Below are 21,081 nucleotides of genomic sequence, written 5' to 3'. Positions count from 1 at the left end.
AAGTCTCAGATGTCAACTATCCAAGCTTATAATTTTCTGCCTCTGAGAATAAGTGTAAACATGGTCATGGTGAGAAAAGGGACATGATTGAGAGCATAGAAAAATCTGAACTGAACTCATGCAAAAACATCTTGTGGGAGACAAACTTGGTGTGACAAAGGTTATGTGTGCAAAAGAATTTATGGTAACAGTTCTAATAATGGGTTGTTGTAGGCATCGGGCCCTCCTTGAGCCCTGTGACTATGTATGTTGGGTTATTGGGCACTAGATGTTCCTAACATAAGATAGAAGTGTCCCAGAAGTCTGTTTTTATACTGATAACGTGGGATGGACACAGTCTTTCTTTGTCTCATTTTTAGATGATGTAACCTGTAAACCACCGTTCTGCTTTAAGAAGTGTACATTTTGGATGCAAGGTTAAGTTTTGTGTTGGCTGTGCCTATGTGTACACGCTGCCACATTGCTTCTCTGTCCGTGACAGATTTGTTTGTAATAAACATATATTCATGTAATGCCAACTGGGGCTCATTGAGTTATTCCTGAAAAGTGACTGAACTGTGTGAAAAATTTAGGGAGGGGGGGCTTGAGAGAGAAGCTGGTAATGCTTTACAACACAGCCCGCAACGTACAGTGTAATTTAATACGTACAAGGGAACAAGATAAGAAGTTAGGGAATAAGGGGGTAACAATCTGGGAACTTTATACTGTAAGTATACAGGCACCTATCCTAATATCATGGGGTACAGCATAACCTACTGAACAACAATCTGGTATTTAATAGGATTGGTTGACTTTGATTGTTTGCATGTTCTCCCTGTGCCTGCATGGGTTTTCTCCGGGTGTTCAAGCTCCCTCCCAAAGTCTAAAAACATGCAGGTTAGTTTAATTGGCGATTTTAAATTAATGTGAGCGTGAATGATTGTCTGTCTCAATGTGTCTGCGCCATTGACTGTATATAAAGATCCATGTTAGCAGATGGGACCCGAGCCAAACTATAAACAGAGTACATGTCAAATAAATTTTCCCAAAGATGGTTTCTGAGCCAAGGTAGTTATAAGGTATTCAGAGTATTTTTTTATTTTTTTATTATTTGATGCTATAAAAAGGGGGTTTCACGTCATGATTGACAGCTGAGGCTGGCTCGCGATTGAGTTGGCTGGGTGTATGGGTGGGATCTCGAAACCACGGCTCCAACACCGATCACAACTGCGCAGACTCTGGCTCCAAATGACATCACCAGCGCAAGATGGCAGCTCCCATATCCGGGATATTTTGGCTTAATTTTTGTACAGTGGGAGGAAGTGGAGACGCATCGTCTATATACACTCTACATATACACACTCAAGGCAGTTGTAGAAGATGATCGATTTTATGTCCTGTCCCAGCACATGACCTGATTGTGGCTTTCAAGTCACACATGTAGTTAAGTAGATCCTACTGTACCCCATTAAAATACAATAGGTACCTGTTAGTTAAAAAATACCTACAGTATAAGTTCCCAGATTGTTACCCCCTTATTCCCTAACTTCACATCTTGTTCCCTTGTACCTACATGTATGTATTGTTATGTACTCTACTGGTACACTGTTAGTACAAGTAATTAAACTGTAATTTGGGAAGAATTACACTGTATGTTGCGGGCCGTATTATAGTGTTACCAATAAGTTAAAATAGGGCCTTTCCCACCTCCACTCACCTGGCCAGTCACTGCGTGAAGTGAACGTGCTTATCAGATAGTCCGTTTTGGAAAGTTAAGGGGTGAGTATGCTTTGAATAATGTTTTGTTGCATGTTGAACATTTGAAATATTCTAGCTAGCTAGCTGGCTGGCTAGCTAGAATTTCAAGCTAAGTTTCCATGAGTTTCCATGAGTTGGTTGAGAACGCTGTTTATTCAACAAGCACTTTGTTCGAAGCATAATGACTGATTCAGAGAGAGTTAGCATTTCTATATGTAGCCTTTTCGAATAGAGCAAATAGAGCATAAAGTACAAATGTTAGTCTGGATCGGAAACTGCTAGAACCCAAAATGTACTTTAATTTTCTAACAGATCAACATGATGATAAAGTATCATAAGCAAAGTTTGTTTCTCTTGAATGGAGGGTTGGCAGCAAATCACTTCTCAGTTGTTGAAGCTGCAGCTGAAGTAGGAACTCTGACAGGGGACGCAAAAAGGCTGTGCGTCATCACCTGTCCTTTAAATACACCATGAACACAGACATTACCTGCAGGGCAGACCCACGTACATGTTCGCGCGCACACACACACACACAGTATGAAATCTTGTGCACTTGTACACTGGTGAGTCATCATTGCTAATGAACCGAGCACACCAGGGGCATGCCTGAATTCTGAATGCAGACGCATACTGATCAAGTACTGCATGCACCCATACACACACCGTCCTCTCTTCTCACACAGAGAATGCCAGCAGTTGAGTGTTTACTATCAGTCAGTACATTTACAAACATGCTAATAATCAGATCATAACCACGTTAAGGTCATCTTCTTATTGTCGATCTGTCATGCAAACACCTTTTAGATAAATCTTAGCTTATCTTAGTTGAATTAAAGACAAAACTGGAGAAAGCATAATGTGACCAACAGACTTAAATTACTCATCAGTGGCACGCATTCACCTTAGTCTGGTTTATTTCAGTACGGCACGGCTTGTAGTAGTAAAAAAAAAAAAAGTCACATTTTCCACATTTTGGGGGTGACAGTAAACAGTTTTCAGTTAACAACACAGCAGGTAATATAGCTTGTGTTAAACCTGCATTCATTGATTTTTCTGGCCACTTGGGGGCAGCACAACAAGCTGTAAACACAATATTTGACATATTATCACCTTACAAAGTCGATATGGTGAGCACGTTAGAGTGAACCAAAACAGTAAAGTCGTGAACCGTAAAAAGCAAAACAATGAGTTGAAAGATGCTAAAATGCTCTGTTGAGCTGAGGGGGACTGCAGAGTTGTATATAATTCTTTATGGGTTTGTCATTACGGATGTCACCTTTCATATTATACATAGTTCATCCATTCTTAATATAAAATATTGATTAGGGCAACTTAAAAGTATTAGGTGATGTGAAAAACAAGCAACAAAAACAGTCCCTCTGTTCTCCTCATATTTTGTGATGCAGTCAGCCTATTATTTCTCTCAAATTTCTATTTGAAATTTCAATTTCACTTAGCAATCCCTTTTTAAATTTGCTCCCTCCCTTTCACGTATGTTTCCCAATAGGAAAGGGGTCTACATAGTGATCAAATAAATAAAGGATTATAGATGACTGCTGGATTACAGGGAAGAGCAGGTGGTCTTAACAAATACAGGGTAAGAACCTGTGTTGTTGCATGGCACCTAAAAATATAAAAGCATAATTTATGTCTAAAATGCGGAATGTAAATTAGTGTGTGTGGTTTGGACAAAATTGTTGGACTGTGAGAATTGTAATTATGTGTGCCATTGTACAATACAATTTGTCCATGTTTTAATGACTAATTGTGTGTGTGTGTGTGTGTGAGAGGGAACAGAGAGCTTTTATTCTTACTTCTCCTGGCGAGTCTGCTCGGCTGTGGTTTCCATGGCGCACTCGAGTGAGCTTTGAAGTGAATGAAGCTGATTGGTTGTCTCCTTCAGCAGGAAGCGGGTCACAAACTGCTCCAGGTGGGTGGACTCCTGATAATCCTGTCAATCAAGAGGAGGAGGAGGAAAAGGAGGAGGAACGATAAAGAAAAAGGATGATAGAATAAGGAGAGCAGTGTCAAGTCATTCCAGTCAGAGTCAGTCAATGTCCAGACTTCCCCTGCTAATTAAAAGTTGCCTACAAGATCATTCATTTAGAAAAGATTAAACAAGACAGCTGCAGGAGAAACCAAGACAATGAAAAAGAACATCAACGATCTGTGGTCTTCACACTCATCTCTTATCTGCTTAAACCTGCCTCTTAAATTAAGAATAAGAAGATGACAGAACAATGCAAGTTAAATAGGGAAGCAAATAAGAACTGTGAATGCTTGTTTTCAACAAAATATATGCATACATGCAGTGCGGGGAGCTTTAAATGTGTACATTATATTAACAGGAAAAAACATGGAGGGAGTGTCTTGTATTCATCCATTTTACTCAAGACAAACTTGATTCATTCAAGTCATTAATGAACTGTAGATGTGTCCATTGCCACAGTTCATATTTTCAAAAAAAAAACTGGTCTAACTTTGATAAAATTTTCTAATAACATCTACTTGTGTTGAGCATTTAAATTGCATTGAATAGCGTTTTAAAGAATTTGGTTTGGTTTATTGACAACATTCTAATATATTTATAAAATACAAATATTAGACTTTGCCAAGCATAGAACTGGACTTATTTCCTTTGTTGTACCATTTATAAAGATGGAAACAGGCATTTGATCTTCGACAATAAAGGGGTTCTCGGGCGATTTAGTGCTGCACTTTCATAAAATTGGGGGCAAAAGACAAGTTTTAAAAAGAATGGTACAAATTGGTGCAACAGAGGCCGAGATATCCTGACTGATATCCTGACTTTTAGTCCCTAGTATGAGTCAAGCTTCAAAAACACTGGATTTCCCATTATACAACTCAATAGCGTCTTTCATTAAACCTTCCCTACTTGTTAAATGCCCTCATCTTTAAAACTCCATTCCCAAGTTATAACACAGGTGTCCTGTCAAATATTTGAAGTCTCAAGCCTAACTCAAGATAACCCCAATGGCATCATCAGTCATGATGAGTAAATTGTGTAAAATTGGTGGTGTCCCTTTAAGAAATATCATAAAATAAGAACTAAAAAACTAAGATCAAAGGTATTTATTTACACCAAAAATCACATCATAAAACACAGCAGTTTGTAGACATTTTAAAGATGCAAATTTGAGTGCAATAATTGAAGGGCAAATATAATATCACTATGTTTTTAATTAAAAGAAATTTCAATGAATTTCAATGAAACTTGAGCCTTTAAAGAATGAATTCTGGTGTTGTGTTTTTCATGTGAAAAATATAACAATACCACTGGTCTGAGTCTTGATGATGCGTCTTGTTTCTGATTGGCACGACAGGTATATGCACGAGTTTTGGTAAATGACATGTTTACTATGTTGAAAAACATTTGAAAAACAACATCAATAATGTGAAACAATCATTTACACCTTCAATCAAAATCACTTCTAAGAAATAATTTCCTCCACACCGAGGACACAAGTATTTCAGTCTTTTTGTGAATAAAGGGCACATTTATTTTCTGCAGGCTTTTGTGTTTGTTCAGTAAACTGATGGAAAATAAATCAAACTGAATGAAAATTCTGGAGAGGCGTCATTTGCTGTGCCTGGACCAGAGCAGGAGGGCTGAGTGTTGCTTTGGATCTAATCAAAGGAGAGTGAATGATGCTCGGCACAACAGAGTTTGCTGTTTGCACTCCGCACCTGCTCCCGCAGTTTTGAGCACAGCAACTGTTTGTACACTCGACTAACAATGAGGGGTTTGAAGGGAAACGGTAATGCAAGTTAGATTAGAGAATGACAAACGCATGAATAGGAATGTGTGTGTTTGAGGCAGGAAGGAAATATATCTCAGTGTTTTTGTCTGTTGGTAATTACTGTATTTTCAAAAGTACAATGAAGTTGGTTTGATTTTAAAATCTGTTTATCAGACTGTGGAAGTGCACGCACACACACACACCCACACACACGCACACACATCCTAATTACAGTATGTCGAGCGGGAGTCTTCCCGTGAGAGAGCTGAACTCTCAACAGCTCCTCCAGAATACAGAGCAGATCATTAGGCTTTTCCGATCGGTCCGATTCAACAGCATAACTGACCGAAGATTGAACAGCCTGTCCTAAAATGAGAGTTAACAGCCTAAACTCTGTTTTTCACAAGAACAAAATACACTAGATCTCAGTGGTTTCTGCAGGTTGCGTTTTAAATAACCCTAATTGTTATCCGTCATAGGTTTATTGTTTGATCTCCTGATATTCTGACAATCAGCAAACTCACATGCACTTGCACATGAATGCACATTCACTCAGTGAGATGTAGTCACGACAAAACTGGTAAAGGTCAGTCTCCTGTCTACCATCTGAGTATAGATTACCTCCTGTGTTCTGTACCGATGTGTGTCTGTGTGAATGTGTGTGTCCACCTCTCCAATCTATAGTCATTTTAAACAGCTTAAGGTCTACCTGATTTTTTTCCTTTTCGCCTTTCCCTTTATCTATCATTTTCAGTCATACAAAAGGTCAGATGAGTGCCTTGTTGGAGGCAGTGCACTGCTGTTAAAATCACACTATTTAAGCCTTATAGTCAGGACTATGACTACATAATCCCCACCCTGCCACGCAATCAGACTCACCCTTTGCCAAATGGCTTTACCTCACCATTTTTAAAATCCTGATTGCAAATCATCATAAAATAATGTCAAAAGTAAGCTGATTGAAATGTGAAATGCTTTTTAACTGACCACCTTCATGTGCCAGAACTTGAGACCCGGGACTGGGTTGCTCCAGCTATTCATAAATTCATTACTATCAAGTTTGTGTGTAAAATCCTTCCTAAGTTTTTAGAAAATCACTAGTTTCAAACTAGTGATTTGATATATCAGGTTGCATGATCAAAACTTAAACCTGCATTAGCGTGTTAGCTAACAGCTGCTTATATAATCCTGCAGATATGGAGCATCATTAGCATTCATTTGGAGTCGTGTTTCTGTCCACCTGACACACGTTTGTCAGTTGGTTGAGTTATCTAGCTAGCTACACAACAGTTACACCTGGCAGTTACCAAGTTTAAATATTTACTACCAGCTAGCTAATCTCTACATAAGATCTAGTTTGTGTGGTGGAAACGGTTTTAATTTAGTGACGTGTAAATCTCCACATTGTAAACACAGACATTATTATGAGCTAAGTTGAACTTACCAACGGTTCTGCAACTGGCTCCTGGTCCAGATTGCATTTGTACATTTTACCATCAAACCACTACCAGTACTTGCTGTTATTATTTTATTTTATTTTCATGAATAATAATCTTTGGCATTATGCAAAAAATATTGTACCCCTAATACTACAACAAGTGTGAGAACTGCCACTTCCTCTAGCTGCAGGTGAGAAACACCTGAGATCTGCTAGGAAAGGTTTGGAGTCGAAACTGAAGGAGGTTGTGTATGGGAAGCCTGTAAATAGCTTTGGCAGGAATATGTGTGCTAAATGAAACCCTAAGTGTCTCAGCACAGACACGTATATGTGCCTGGCTCAGATTTTGATGCACAATCTTGTTCCAGCTCCTCCCCGCACATGTGCATGGATGTTTGATGCGTGCACACAAAAGGGCACACACAATGTAGCTTATGCATATGTAAGCTTACACAAATACACACTAACAATCTTCCAATGTAACAAAAAAAAGGAAACACCTCGCAAATGCACACACATGCAGCCGGCCCCCTCACACACATCCACAGCCAGAGACCACCCACTCAAACACATATACAATTCAACAGAGACAACGAGATTTAGTTTGTGACGAACGCAGCATCTTCTCCTTCTCGCTCAGCCAGTACTTACTAACGTGTGTCATTCGTTTCTTCTCTCTCTTTTCTTGTGCTATGACTCATATCATTTATGGTGTCACATGCCACATGTCAAGAGTAAACACTTTAAAAAAGCTCCTGGGGTAGTCTGAAACCATCTCTGTTCACAGTGTTGTAATTTGATTTCAAAGTTACTGCCTTGGTCAATTACTCCTCAATTCTGTCCAATGAGTGACTCATTTTCATTTGAGCTCAAATATCCATTTTGTGCTGTATGTCAGTGAAGTATAACAGTGAAGAGTGTGTTGATGGAAAAAACATGATTTGTGAGATTGACTGAGGTAGAGTGGTTTTTCCTGTGTATTTCACGAGAGCTGATTTAATGCTTTTAAAAGTCCACAGCAAGGTGAATTATCCCTCTCCAAATGACAAAAACTTAAAATACACATCCACTGCCTCTGCTGTTTCTCCTCTGTCTCTCATGCTGTCTCACTTCCCGCTCTCAACTATTCTCTTGGAAAACAGAAAAATGATTTAAGGTGCAATTTGATTTTTCGCACCTCATCAAAGCTTGGCACATGTTGAGGTCTATGAAAAATTGCAAAGGGATTGTGAAAGTATCTGTATGTTTCATTTACTTTGCAGAAATAAAGGCTGAATTTCAGGCACAAGTAATTCACTGCTGTGGTCCTGCATGCCAAACCTTTTTGTAACCTATTTCTAGAAAAATACCTTTCTCTTGGAGTGAAAAAGTTATGTCAAGGATATAAATTGTTTTTTCTACTATTTCATTTATTTATACATTATGTTCACTTATCTGTTGAAATTATGTTACCATTTTTTCTTAAAATCTCCCCTCACTGCTGTTTTTTCCTATTCATGTGTCCAAACATTTACTAACCAAAATCTTTATCTGCCGTTGCCGTTTAGCTTTGTCACCACAGTTTTTAAGTTAGATGTCATCATGTGTTACCTCTTTCTGTGCTAATAAAAAACTGCCACTGACAAATGAACGGTTTGACTCCGATACTGTGTTTCAGAAGGAGCCACAATGAGACGCTTCGGTGCAGATCTGAGGGGCAATTTGAGCTTCACAGCGTGTGTCATATGTGCCAGATGAGAAACTACATAGAAAGAAAAAGAAACTGTCCTTGCAGATCTAATAAGCCACCTCTCGTCCTCATCCTAACATCCTTTTCCCCATTTCTCGTCATCATTTGTCCCTTCAGTCCTCCTTTTTTCTTCTGTCATCTCTGATCATTTACCTTCATCTCTGTCTGTGTGCCTTTCTCTCCCTCGCCACCCTCATCCCTCTTCTTCTCCCTTCTGATAATGTAAAAGGTACTCAGCTTAAGTCACAGCTCTACAGTAAGATCAAGAGGATATAAAGCTTTTTCCAGAGCATGATCAAAAGCAATATTTGTTTGGCAATGCAGCCGCAACCCATTTAATTCCTTATAAGTCCAAAAAGAAGCATAACATGTTTTGTTCTGGAGGTTAATTAGTAGCATAAATGTGCCCTGCCTTGTCCTTTTTGGCTCTGTAATGGAAATCTGACTAATGGGAGATCTGAGGAAGCCAGCTGGGCAGCAGAGGAGCATGCTGGGAAAGATTTGCAGTGTGAAGTTTAGGCCACACTGTGAGTAAATCAAACATCTCTTATTATTATCATTATGTTCACTGTGTGGAGGTGTGGGTGTGTGAGCTTGTCACAGGGATGTAATATGAATACACTGTTCGGATATGAACAGATAATGTACTCTAAACAGACACAAACAGCATCCACACACACACACCGCTAACTCACTCTTTACACTGGAGTCAGGATCTCCAATATCCACCAAAAATAAATGCCCATAAATCCATTTAGAAATGACATATAATAATTGTGGCTCATCAGATTCAGGCTTTTTCTGAAGTATTTAAAAGTAACACAGGTGGTCCACCACTGTTGTCTAGACTGAAATATCTCTACAACTATTTGATGGTTTGCCGCAAAATTTTATAGAGAAATTCATGGTCCCCAGATTTCTTTTTAGGCATCAGATAGTGATAGCTGCAGAGAAAGACAGGAAAGGCGGGAGAGAGGTGATGACATGCAGCATTTCTAATGACTTTGATCCCCTGCCAAAGTTTTCACTTCTGTGAAATATCTCAAAATCTATTAGATGCATTGGCACAAACGTTTGTACAGACATTGATGGTTCCCAGAGGATGAATCCTAATAATTTTGGTGATCCCTTAACTTTTCCTCTAGCGCCATCATCAGGTGAAAATTTCAATTTGTCCAATACTTTGGTTTATGACCAAATACCAGAAAAACAGACATTCTCATCATCCTCAGCTGTAGTTAGTATTTACTGCTAATTAGCAAATGTTAGCATGCTAACATGGTAAACTAAGACTTGATAGCATCAATACCTTCAATCTTTAAACACACTTTATTTTCATCAGGATCACCTCCCATCATATACACAACCTCTAGTTTTTAAAGAAAAATCATACAATAATGTAATTCTGACTAGTATTTTCCCAATGTTAAAACCTCCTATTTTCTGTGTAGATTTCCATGTGTGAGTTCAATTACAAATTAAGCTTTATTATTTGATTAATTTAGTTACTTGGTTAAAATACTATGTTACTTTGTATATTTTGTGAGCAGCTATACATATACTGTACATATATACGTATATAGCCTTTCTAGTCTTCCGACCTCTCAAAGCGCTTCACATTACATATCACATTCACACATACACTGGTGGCAGGTGCCAACTGCTCATCAGTACAAAGAAACTAACTCATTCACATACACACAAAAACACACAGCCCTCAGGAGCAATTTGGGGTTCAGTGTCTTGCCCAACGATACTTTGACATGTGGGCTGGTGGAAGCCAGGACCGAACCGCCAGCCTTCCGATTAGCAGACGACCCACTCTACCACTAAGCCACAGTCACCCATGTTACAGATTACAGATCAGAATACAGACATTAACAGACACAGATACACATAGCAGCTTTGCAATACACCCCTTGTGTGTTATGACGAGAAAAGCAGGGTTAGCTTTCATTTCTATCATCTTACCTTCTTTGTTTTGTCCATCGCCTTCAGTATCGACATATTCAGGTCTTCTAAGGAAGCGAGAACATTCTCATATTCACTGAGGTGCTGGGAGAAATACTCTTTGCAGCAGAGAGACAAAAAAAGGAAACTTTTTGTGAGTTAAACAACTAGGACAGGGCTGTAGGTGTTTTGTTTAAGCAGCATTGGTGTGACACCTCAGTCACACAGCCTGTAGGGGTTTGATGTGACCACATCTAACATAGTTCTTTCCTTATGCTGGGAAAACATCAAATAGCATTTGAGTCTATGGTGTTCCTGACTGTGAGGTAAAGCAAGATAAAGCTAGAACAAAACAGCTTATTACTGATATTAAAAGTAGTTCTTATTTAGGTGAAGGATCAACTTACCACAGAGTTCATCAGTGTCCACATTGCTGCAAAACAAAAAAATTAGAGAAACATTTAAATAAAAAGAATTCCTTAAAAACAAAAGTTTCCAAGGTTAAAGGAAGTGACAGGCTAATCTTTCATCTCTGCAAAACCTTTTCCTGGGCAGACTATGATTTGGTGAATCAGTGTGTGGTGACAACGGGAGCGAGTTAAATATGTCTTGAGGCGTAGAGACCAGACAGCGAATCCCTCACAGACAGCCCTTGAGGAATTTTGGCTGTTTGTGATAAATGTCCATGCATGAGTGTGTTTTGGGGAGGTCTCGGTGTGTATACAGCAAGAGCGTAACTTTGGGTTGAACATGGGGGCACCCATGTGGGGTTATTGGTGGGGTTTCATCTCCCCTGTAATTTACGCCTTTGGTATACAGTATGTGTGTCTGAAAGAGAGAGACAGAAACAGAGAAATAAAGAAGAGCAAGTGGAAATTTAGCCATTGTATCCTCTGTCCAGCAAGAGACCCAAAAGAGACATCTTATTCCTTGTTACAGTGAAAGAGGCTGGGGATTTACACTGGTTTTAACTCTATTGCGCACACAAGCTGTAGCTGTCATTCACAGGGGGGAAAGTGCCTTAGAAATCAATTGGTTCAAACAGGAGAAAACACTTAGAGCCACAGAGGACAGACAAAGACAGGGGATTACCAGAGGTTAGACACTAAACCGAGTAACAGACTAAAAAGCTCTTGCTTGTGTTGCTTGAAACTTGGATGACATTTTAAGATACATTATCTACTAAGACTATAAGAAACATGATGAATTATAGTAGAGTCTAGTTAAACAGAAATGTAATTAAATCCATTAATTTTGCACATGCTGGACTCCTTGTGTGAAACTGCACTACAAGATCTTCAAGTTAAACTGTCTGCATTTACAGATTACATGCAACATCATGTAGTCTGTAAATACATGTGAATATCATGCAGCATTTTAAAATGATCTAATAAGTATCGAATAACCTTTCAGTCTTCGACATCAACCTGAGCAGGTTAGCCAGCCTGTCAGGCAGACCTTACAGTTCAGTGACTCATTCTTTAATCAATGCACGATTCAATTTAACACCTCCAAATTACTTCCTAACAACTTTGCCATCTGCTTCCCTTTGTGTTAATTTCACAGAGGGAGGCACATATTAATTTTGGTTTAACATGAAGTCGTTAGTACGCTGTCATGGTGGCTGCGATGATAATGATGATGACAATGTGTGTGTATGTTTAAATTGGATGCAGATGTATATCAGCCGGAGGTGCAAATAATATACATTTGTTTGTGCATCTAATTACTCTTTAGACATATATGAAATACTTCATGTAGCATCATCTTTGTTGACAATGGTGGTTAACACAGGTAAATTACACATCTTATGATATTCATATAATGAGGGTAACAAATTACATCATGGATAAAAGTGATCATTATGTTGTTCGTAATCATCGGAATGACTGTTTGAATTACTCATCTTTGTCCCTTTGACTGCTGAGGCATTCAATCAGCATCAATACTAAACTGTGGAATTAAATACCATGACTCCTAATCACATCAGCAATGAGAAACATATAATGAAAACATAAAATAACCTAAAATTGATCCCTGAGGCACACCAAAGTAATTTCTAACACCAGAAAAATAACTCTGAGGCAGGACTAGAGCCATTTGATGGTACTAGCTGTCAGAGAGAGCAATATATTCACAGTATGTAGTCTATAGTAGTAACTCTTGAATCTGTGGAAAAACACACATTATAGAAAAGAAGCTAGAGGAACACAGCTCTTTTCATTAAGAATTTATGGTGTTGTCTATGAAATATGTTAAAAATGGTTAGGTTTAGGTATAAGGCAAGAAATGTTTACTTGTAGTTTGCATTCAGTTTAACTCTTCAACCTTGCTGGACCCACCTGTCTCCATCATTACAAACTATTGTTGTATACAAATGCACATATAATAATAAACTTATAGCATCTTTCATGCACAAAATGTAGCACAAAGTTCAGCACAAAACAAAAAACCAAAGCAGACAATTCAAACAACAGTTTAAATATTAATTAGTCAGTAATTTAATTTTAAATATGTTGAGATCCCCTTGTTCCCTAAGATACCACAAATGTCAGGGTGAATTACAAGGAAAAATGACACAGCTCAGCACATTCAATTCATTCACTCACTCACGCTTCCCTACAATGACACTCGTAATAAAGTTTAGGATATGATTCATCATAATTTTGCAACATCACTGACAGGTGTAAGGATTGCCTCGGGTTCGAATATATCCCTCATATTATCACATATGTGATAGTGACGTCTCAGTGAGAAACAAACAGTTTTGTTTCATTACTTTAAAGCTGCTCAGGTGAAAATTTATGGGTGTATATTTAGAACAGCTGACCAGTTAAAAATATTTGTAGAAACTCTCTGGTGTATTTGTATGAGTTCAGTACAGTAGTTTCACAAGATTAGATTTTTTATTTTATTGATTATTGGAGGCATATATTTTTGTAATGTTTCAACTTGTTAACCAACAGTAATATATTTAGTTTTTTCCCAAGATGAGTAGATTATTCTTAGATCATTTAGGCTTTTACACAGCATTAACCTGGATGTGTATATATGAGAAATGACAGCAAAAGATTTGTAGACAAAGATTTTGTCATTATTGAATGCAAGCAGTTTTTAGTTCACTTTCAATTCCACCAGTGAGGTTTATTAAATGAAATCACAATCTGCAGACTGAAATATTGACTTCTGGTCTGAGATTGTTGTTACATTGAGAATAAATGCTGTGTTTACTGAGTTAATTGGAAGTGGATCAAAATTAGCAATACATTTTCCAGTGTTGATGTCATCAAGGCAGAAGTGACACCATCATCATGGAGGATGTACTATGGCGCTCATTACATGTCCTCACTTCCATACTTTTTAAAATAATACAATTTTAAAAGCAAAATCTTTAATATTGTTGAAAACAGATTAGTGTGTTTGTGTTCCTTTTCCATGGAATTCATTGTGTCATCAAATAATCGTTTTATACTTTCGATGAACATCTCCATGCAGTAGTCCCCATTGACATTGTTTGGCTCCCTTGAGTTCCAGATGACGTAGCTGAACCTGGAACCATCACTCCACCTCCATTCGTTCTCCTGAAAGATGAAGCTTAATTTCAGAACATTAACCTTTTGAAATTTGCACAGTAACAAAATGTGAGTGCTGCCAATAGGGCTGGCTCAAGCCTTTTAGGGTATTAAGACAACCACAATGTCTTGGTTCCCAGTGCATAAATTGCATTCTGTGGTCACACAGCTGTCGATCTGTGTAAAAACTTGATAACAGTAATGACACAAGAATGTGGTGAACTTAAAAGTAACCATAAACCAGAATGCAAAACATTTAAGCAAGGTAACCTCTTTCAGCATTATATTCCCAAAAACAATTTAAGGTTAAGCAATAAGCATGACAAGAATTCCCAATGTGAGAAAATGGAGGTGGAGGAGGGCATTGTGGCTCTTATACCATTACGAACAAAGGAAAAATGTGGGGCTGTAAGTATGTTTGTAGTCAGCTTAACCCATGGTAGCTGAAAGCAATATTACTGTGAAAATAGTAATTTTCACATATGTTGTTTATTGGAATCTTCAGGACGTTTAGTTAATATACAGTCATTTTTCAGTTTCTATGATTTCAGAAACACAAATGTGCACATATCTAATAAAATTTCCTGCAGGTATTTGTTGTTGTTAGCCTTGGCTTGGCTTCAGCATAAGAAAAATACAGTTACAATCCTACACAACATGCACATACTTCTTGTAATCACACTTGAATTGAAGTGATCACAATAAATAATAAAACTATAAAAAAAGAGCAAATGTTTATAGGACTAACTGTCAGCTGCAGATGTCAGCTGTAAACAGAAAGAAAACATTATCAGCAGTTCACTTTAAACTGATTAAACATTTTAAAACATAAACTAAACTCCAATTAATTCTTTAACCATTTTGCTGCACTAAACATAGACATATTTTTAACTGAAAATAAACAATGTTTATTTAATTTTCAAATACGTTTGGTGCTATTATAAACACGACACAGGGCCAGGGGAGACTAACGTGGGACAGAAATTTAGTTAAGTGTTATAAAGAAGAAATATTAATAACACAAGTTTTTCTATAGATTTTACTTACAACACACTGCATGGCTGTTTGCATGCAGACAAAGCACAAGAGCAAGGCAGCCATATCCCTGGGTTCCTTTAAACATATTTTTGATTAACTATAATTAAAAATGTACACTCAAGACTCACATAATAGCAAGTCAGGCTTAAGCACCTTGAATCCACCTCTGTGTATGAAACTGCCTTGCCTTACTGATGGATAGGATAACAGAAAAAATAGAATATGTTTGATAACTTCAAGGAATCAAGGCATCACTTACTACTTGTGTTTATGTCTTTCTACTGCAATGACTAGCAGTAATAAAAGTGATACTTAAAGTCTTGGTAAGGTAAATGTCAGAAATAATGCTTACAAATGATAACAGCATTGCCTGGAACTGTTGAAGTGTATTGTTTTAAGATTTCAAACTTAAAATAAATAACATATAAATGTGGAGAGGGAAAATGTCAGGCAATGCAACTTGGTGGCATTAGAGCAAAAAAAGATTTCTCTTTTTGAAGGAAGTGCAAAATATGGACTAATGATCAACAGCACAGATCAATAATCTTTTTTTGATACTGAGAAGTAAGAGTGAATCCTGCAGTCTTACCTTTGTTGTGATGATCAGTTGCAGCAGCAGGTAGCAAGTTAATTAGGGAGAGAAAACGTAGCCTTTATAAACCTCCTTCAGCTGCTGTGGCTCAGAGCGTCTCATCCTCTGGTCTGTTTAATTATACCAGTGAAGGCCGTAACACGATTGACACACTGCCTTGAGTCAATGTTTAATGAACATCCTTGTTAGGATGTTCATTAAACATTGTTAATAAAATCAAGCAAAGCCATTTGCTTCAGGTGACACAGACGACAAGCATCCACCTGCTACTATTATTCATCAGCAACCACCACAGCTGAATGTTGAAGATGCTGACTGACTATACTGAACTGAACAAAGCCTCCACTTCTCTCTTAAAATTACTTTCAGTAGTTACATTATACTAAATTTCATGTATCTTTCTGCATCTTGGTTTGTATTATACTTGCAAGGACTCTCCCTCGACATACCATTTCCCCCTTTTGTTTGCCCTGTTGTTGACACTGCACTGATTTTACACATGAAGTTCAGTTTACTTGTCACTATTGAGACTATTGAGTTGCATTATGGGAAATGTATGATCCAGTGTTTTTGGAGCTTGACCTGTACTAAAGACTAAAAGTCGGGATATTTCGTCTTCTGCCGCTTTGATTTTGACCATCGTTTTTATTTGTTTTGTTTTTTCAAATCTGACTCTTGTGAGTTCCCCCAATTTTATGTGAGTGCGATACTAAATCACTGGAGTAATCATTTAAGTAGCTTTAAGGTTGTTTAAATCATGTTATTCCACACTGTCTGATCGTATTATTTAGTATTATGTAATGTATTAGCTTGTTTTATGGCTTTCTACATATACATGTTTCCCTGAAATTCAGTCTGACATAAATAAAATTTAATAACACAATATAAAAGTTCTATGGGTTTGAACAATCTGTCCTTGCTCTCAATGTCTGAAAATCAAATTTGTCCCTGGACAGAAGACATACAAACACACACACACACACACACAGTGGCGGACTCAGGCTGTCTGAGGGGCAGGGACAAAAAAACAAGGTCACCAGCTGCATATAATGGGGAACCAGCACGCAGAAAGTCATGATACATTTATGTTGAAACTGTTCTATTATGTTTAAATCTGTGACACATATTAAAAAGTATAAAGTATTACACCTACACATTAAAGTACTACACCTCTGTAATAAAAATGCACAGGGAACTATTAACTATTTATTCATTTAGAGGCATGTAGTGGCCAACAAATTTTCTAGCATGTAGGGCAGCCTTTATGGCACTGCATGGTGTTTTCTCCATTTTAAGGGCACCCATTAGTGCACTTAATCACTTTTTCTTCACTGGAAGGGCACCCTACAGGGAGTTATCTACCACACACATATCCAGGCTGTATGATCCTGCGCTACAAAGTGCACTATTCTACACTAAGTTGCAGCATCACTCTACTCTACTACTAGAAAAGCTGCCACAGTCCTTTTAACAGGGCCAGAATGTTCATTGGACCAAAACCCTCATCACATTATTGTGCGTTAGCCAAATGTCTTTCTTAGCCTGACCAAACAACAAACAACTGCTACAGACTATATTCAAAAGTCACAGAGAAACAGGTCTCCCTTGACAGACCATTAATTGAGACCATATCTATCAATATATTAAACTGATTCAAGCCCCAAATCATAACTATTAGACAATGAATATCATGATTTTTCCAAGTGTAGCGCAGCGTGGGTTGTTCAAACAGGTATTCAGTTACTTTAAAGCATCAGAGAAAGAGAAAGATATTGCTAACAGCACCACAGTAGCATCTCTTACAGCAAAATCCAGCCATAACAAGACAACTTTCATTTTCCATAATACAAAAACTGTTTCAAAATGATTCTCAGGGGTTTTTCATCCTTTTCTATCACAGGACAGAAGAACTGCTACAATTATGCGATGTAAGGTTGCTTGACTAACGTTATCTGACTAGTTGATCTTAAAGCCTATAGATATATTGTGTTTTATCCCATTTATTATTTCTAATTTCACTTGTCTACAAGGAAGTATACACATACTGTAAATACATATCTCGAATAAAAAGTCTATCTCTGGCCTTCATCACAGCCAGTGCTATCCCAAATGTTCACCTCAAATGTCACCCCTGTATAATGCAGCACATTAATGACTTTCACATAATATTTCCATGTTTAATCTCAATCAGGATATTAGTTAAAGTTAAACAATATCATCATACAAACCTGTCCATAGGGGTTTGCTCAAAGGATGCATGCAAATTATAGGTGGAGGGGCTCTTTTCATACTTTTCTCTCAGTGGGAAACAGCCTCAGTGCTGAACAGTCATTTGAGCCATTTTATTGCAGCAATAAAAGGTACCAAAGCTGTCATTGCCTGAATGGCTATATAAAATAAAATATAAATGACCAAAGGCAAATTTTTTGCTGATCACTTATTCAGTCTGTCTGTCCAAGGCGTATGTCCGGACTCCCCTTAAAACATAATGGTCCTCAGAGGATGAATGCTAATGACTTTGATGATCCCCTGACTTTTCTTCAAGCGCCACCAGCAGATTAATATTTTCACTTGTCTAACTCTTGCGTAAAGAGTTAACTTTTTTACTGTAACAGCAAACTGAAAAGCAAAGTTTCACTGACCTCTTCTGGTTGAAAGTCTGTTGTTGCAGACTTTGTGTGTGTGCTCTGTTGCACTTGTAACTACACCTGACAGAGATGCTGATGTGTACTGAACACACCGTGAGTGCACTTCACTACAGCAGAAAACAGGATTTTGAGCAGCCGTTAAATAATTCTTTAAATTCATGACAAAGATAACCTTCAGTGTCTGATAGCTGACTGTGCCGTTAAAGATAAGGGTGACAATCGTATTTGGGAGATTATTTAAGTTTCAGTCATCGCTATATCACCTCAGCTCATCTCTGCTGGCCTGTGTTTCCCTCCCTGACATAACAGTGATCTTGTTACCTCCTCCATGTGTCTGTTAGGAGGATTCAGCTGGTGAGGGTGCAGTCCATAAGCACACTTGCTTAACTTAAAACTGAAGGCATGCAGCTGGTCCCAGTTGAGTACTGAATTTTGAATGAAGACCTTGCATCAAATGCAAAGCACTGATGGTGTGCATTGGGGACATGGAAATTAAAGTAATAAATTATGCAATATATAAAATGGTTATTAATTAAATGTTTTAGTTGCTAAGTAATAAAACATGCATGAAAAAAGGCAATACAATGTGGGAATGGACTATAGGCCTGTTGTTGATGTAAAAAATATAACAATGCTGTTGTTCACTTAAAGTACATTTTGTAATTCCAACAATATAAAATGATTTATTTATTTACCCTTGTAGCCTTAGATAAATAAATAAATATATATATATATTATCTATCTATCTATCTATCTATCTATCTATCTATATATATATATATATATATATATATATATATATATATATATATATATATATATATATATATATATATGTATTATCTATATATAACTGAGACTGATTTCTAACTTAGATTAAATTAAATGGAAGCAGTGGAGGATAATCTTCCAATTCCTCTCAGCCTAATATTAAAGGGATGTACAAGACCCGCACATTGGCAGCAACAAAGTATGCATGCATGTATTCCTAATTCTTATTTTATCTATATGCCTATATCTTGTTATTTCATGCAGTGGTGCGCATGAAGTATGTTTGTGGTGGTTGATAGATGGATGGTAAGGGTTTCAGACGGTTATTATGCATCATCAGGTGGTTTCCGTGCAGTTGCCTGTTGCTACGGTGGTACTACCACCATAGTGCTCTGAGTGGTTACTAGAGTGTTGCTAAGTGGTTGCTATGATGTTTAGTATGGTTGTCAGGGTAATTCTGGGTAGTTGCTGGTGTTTTGAAGTCTGTAAGGGTAGCAAGTGATGTGTTGTGAAAATGTGCAATATTTAAATATATATATATATATATATATATATATATATATATATATATATATATATATATATATATATATATATATATATATATATATATATATATACATATATATATATGTAAATCTGTCTTTAATCCTTACATATAATAAATAAGAGTGTGAGTGTGTCTTCTCTTCACATCTTGGTCCGCTTATCATCACTTGAACAATTCTGAGCTTATGACTAGAAATGTATTATCAGAGTGTGGCCCAAAGTATTTTATATGAGCCACTTTCTTTTGGATGTTTCATATTATTTTCGGTACACTGTACAATACAATGATAAATAAATACAACATGATTGATTACTTATACAACTTCATGGCTGTGAGTGTACAGCTTGGTTTGAAAACATGTCTATTCATCAACCAGTGGTTCACTGTTCCTGTACACTCACACTCATGTGTCACATGTTATATATGTTCTGATATTGTAGAAGTTCATACAAAAATTCAGTGTTTTTTGAATAGTGTATTATACGGGGACTATGCCAAGGTTATGTTTATATTTGCTATTATTCTTTCTTTAAGCACTAGACCACAGTCACATATATTTTGGTTATTTTCGACAGGTGATAGAGCTGTAAGGCGGGTTTAGTCTGCGTGGGTAAAGAAGTTTAGGAACAACGTGGTGCTTGTAAGATGTAGAAAAGTCTACAAAACTTAATTGACTTACTCTGTGTTATGAGTGTCAATTGTGTGGAAGAGCTCCTTTAATTCCTCAGCTGTCAAGACTCCATCAGAGAAGTAGGCTTTGAATTCATCAAAGGACAGCTTTCCATCGTCTGAGGGGGGGGGAGCACAAATGCAACATGTCAACACAGTGTCAGAACGACTCAGTCAGGACCGGAACATGCTGTGAGGTGAGGCGGCCATTTTCTAAAAAAATTCTTATATAAATAAAAAACTTGTTTTGGTCAAATGAGCATTCTGGTTTGTGTCTGCAGCAGTGGTGGATGAAGTATTCAGATCCTTTACATGAGTTACAAAGTCCTGCACTGAAAATGTTACTTAAGTAAAAGTGTGTAAGTATAATCAGGGAAATGTACTTAAATGATCAAAAGTATGCAATGCATAAAAATGTCCCCTGTGACTGTTATGCTATTATATATTATGTATCATTAGATTATTATTACTCATGCATTAATATAAAACCAGGATTTTACTGCTGTTTAATGTTGCCTATTAATTTTCTGTCAATCGACTAACTGATTAATCAACTAATCGTTTCAGCTGTACTTGTATATACTGTTGGGTAGTTTAATTTATAACAAAGCATCATATTTTATAAG

The 21,081-nt window shown here is 37.2% G+C and overlaps 1 protein-coding gene across 2 annotated transcripts in view; it reads right to left on the bottom strand.

The window, feature by feature from the left end:
- necab1 (N-terminal EF-hand calcium binding protein 1) overlaps positions 1–21,081 on the bottom strand; it is a 40,673-nt gene that overhangs the window by 13,971 nt on the left and 5,621 nt on the right. For both annotated transcript variants that reach the window (XM_044170754.1, XM_044170753.1), the window contains exons 3-6: positions 20,466–20,574; positions 11,023–11,048; positions 10,637–10,734; positions 3,552–3,688 (exon numbers count right to left, since the gene is read on the bottom strand). In XM_044170754.1, the coding sequence (XP_044026689.1) occupies positions 3,552–3,688; positions 10,637–10,734; positions 11,023–11,048; positions 20,466–20,574 (370 nt within the window). The remainder of the gene's footprint in view (positions 1–3,551; positions 3,689–10,636; positions 10,735–11,022; positions 11,049–20,465; positions 20,575–21,081) is intronic.

Source organism: Siniperca chuatsi, linkage group LG17 (assembly GCF_020085105.1).
Source record: "Siniperca chuatsi isolate FFG_IHB_CAS linkage group LG17, ASM2008510v1, whole genome shotgun sequence".
NCBI classification, from domain to species: domain Eukaryota; kingdom Metazoa; phylum Chordata; class Actinopteri; order Centrarchiformes; family Sinipercidae; genus Siniperca; species Siniperca chuatsi.
This window is presented reverse-complemented; position numbering and strand designations above follow the sequence as displayed.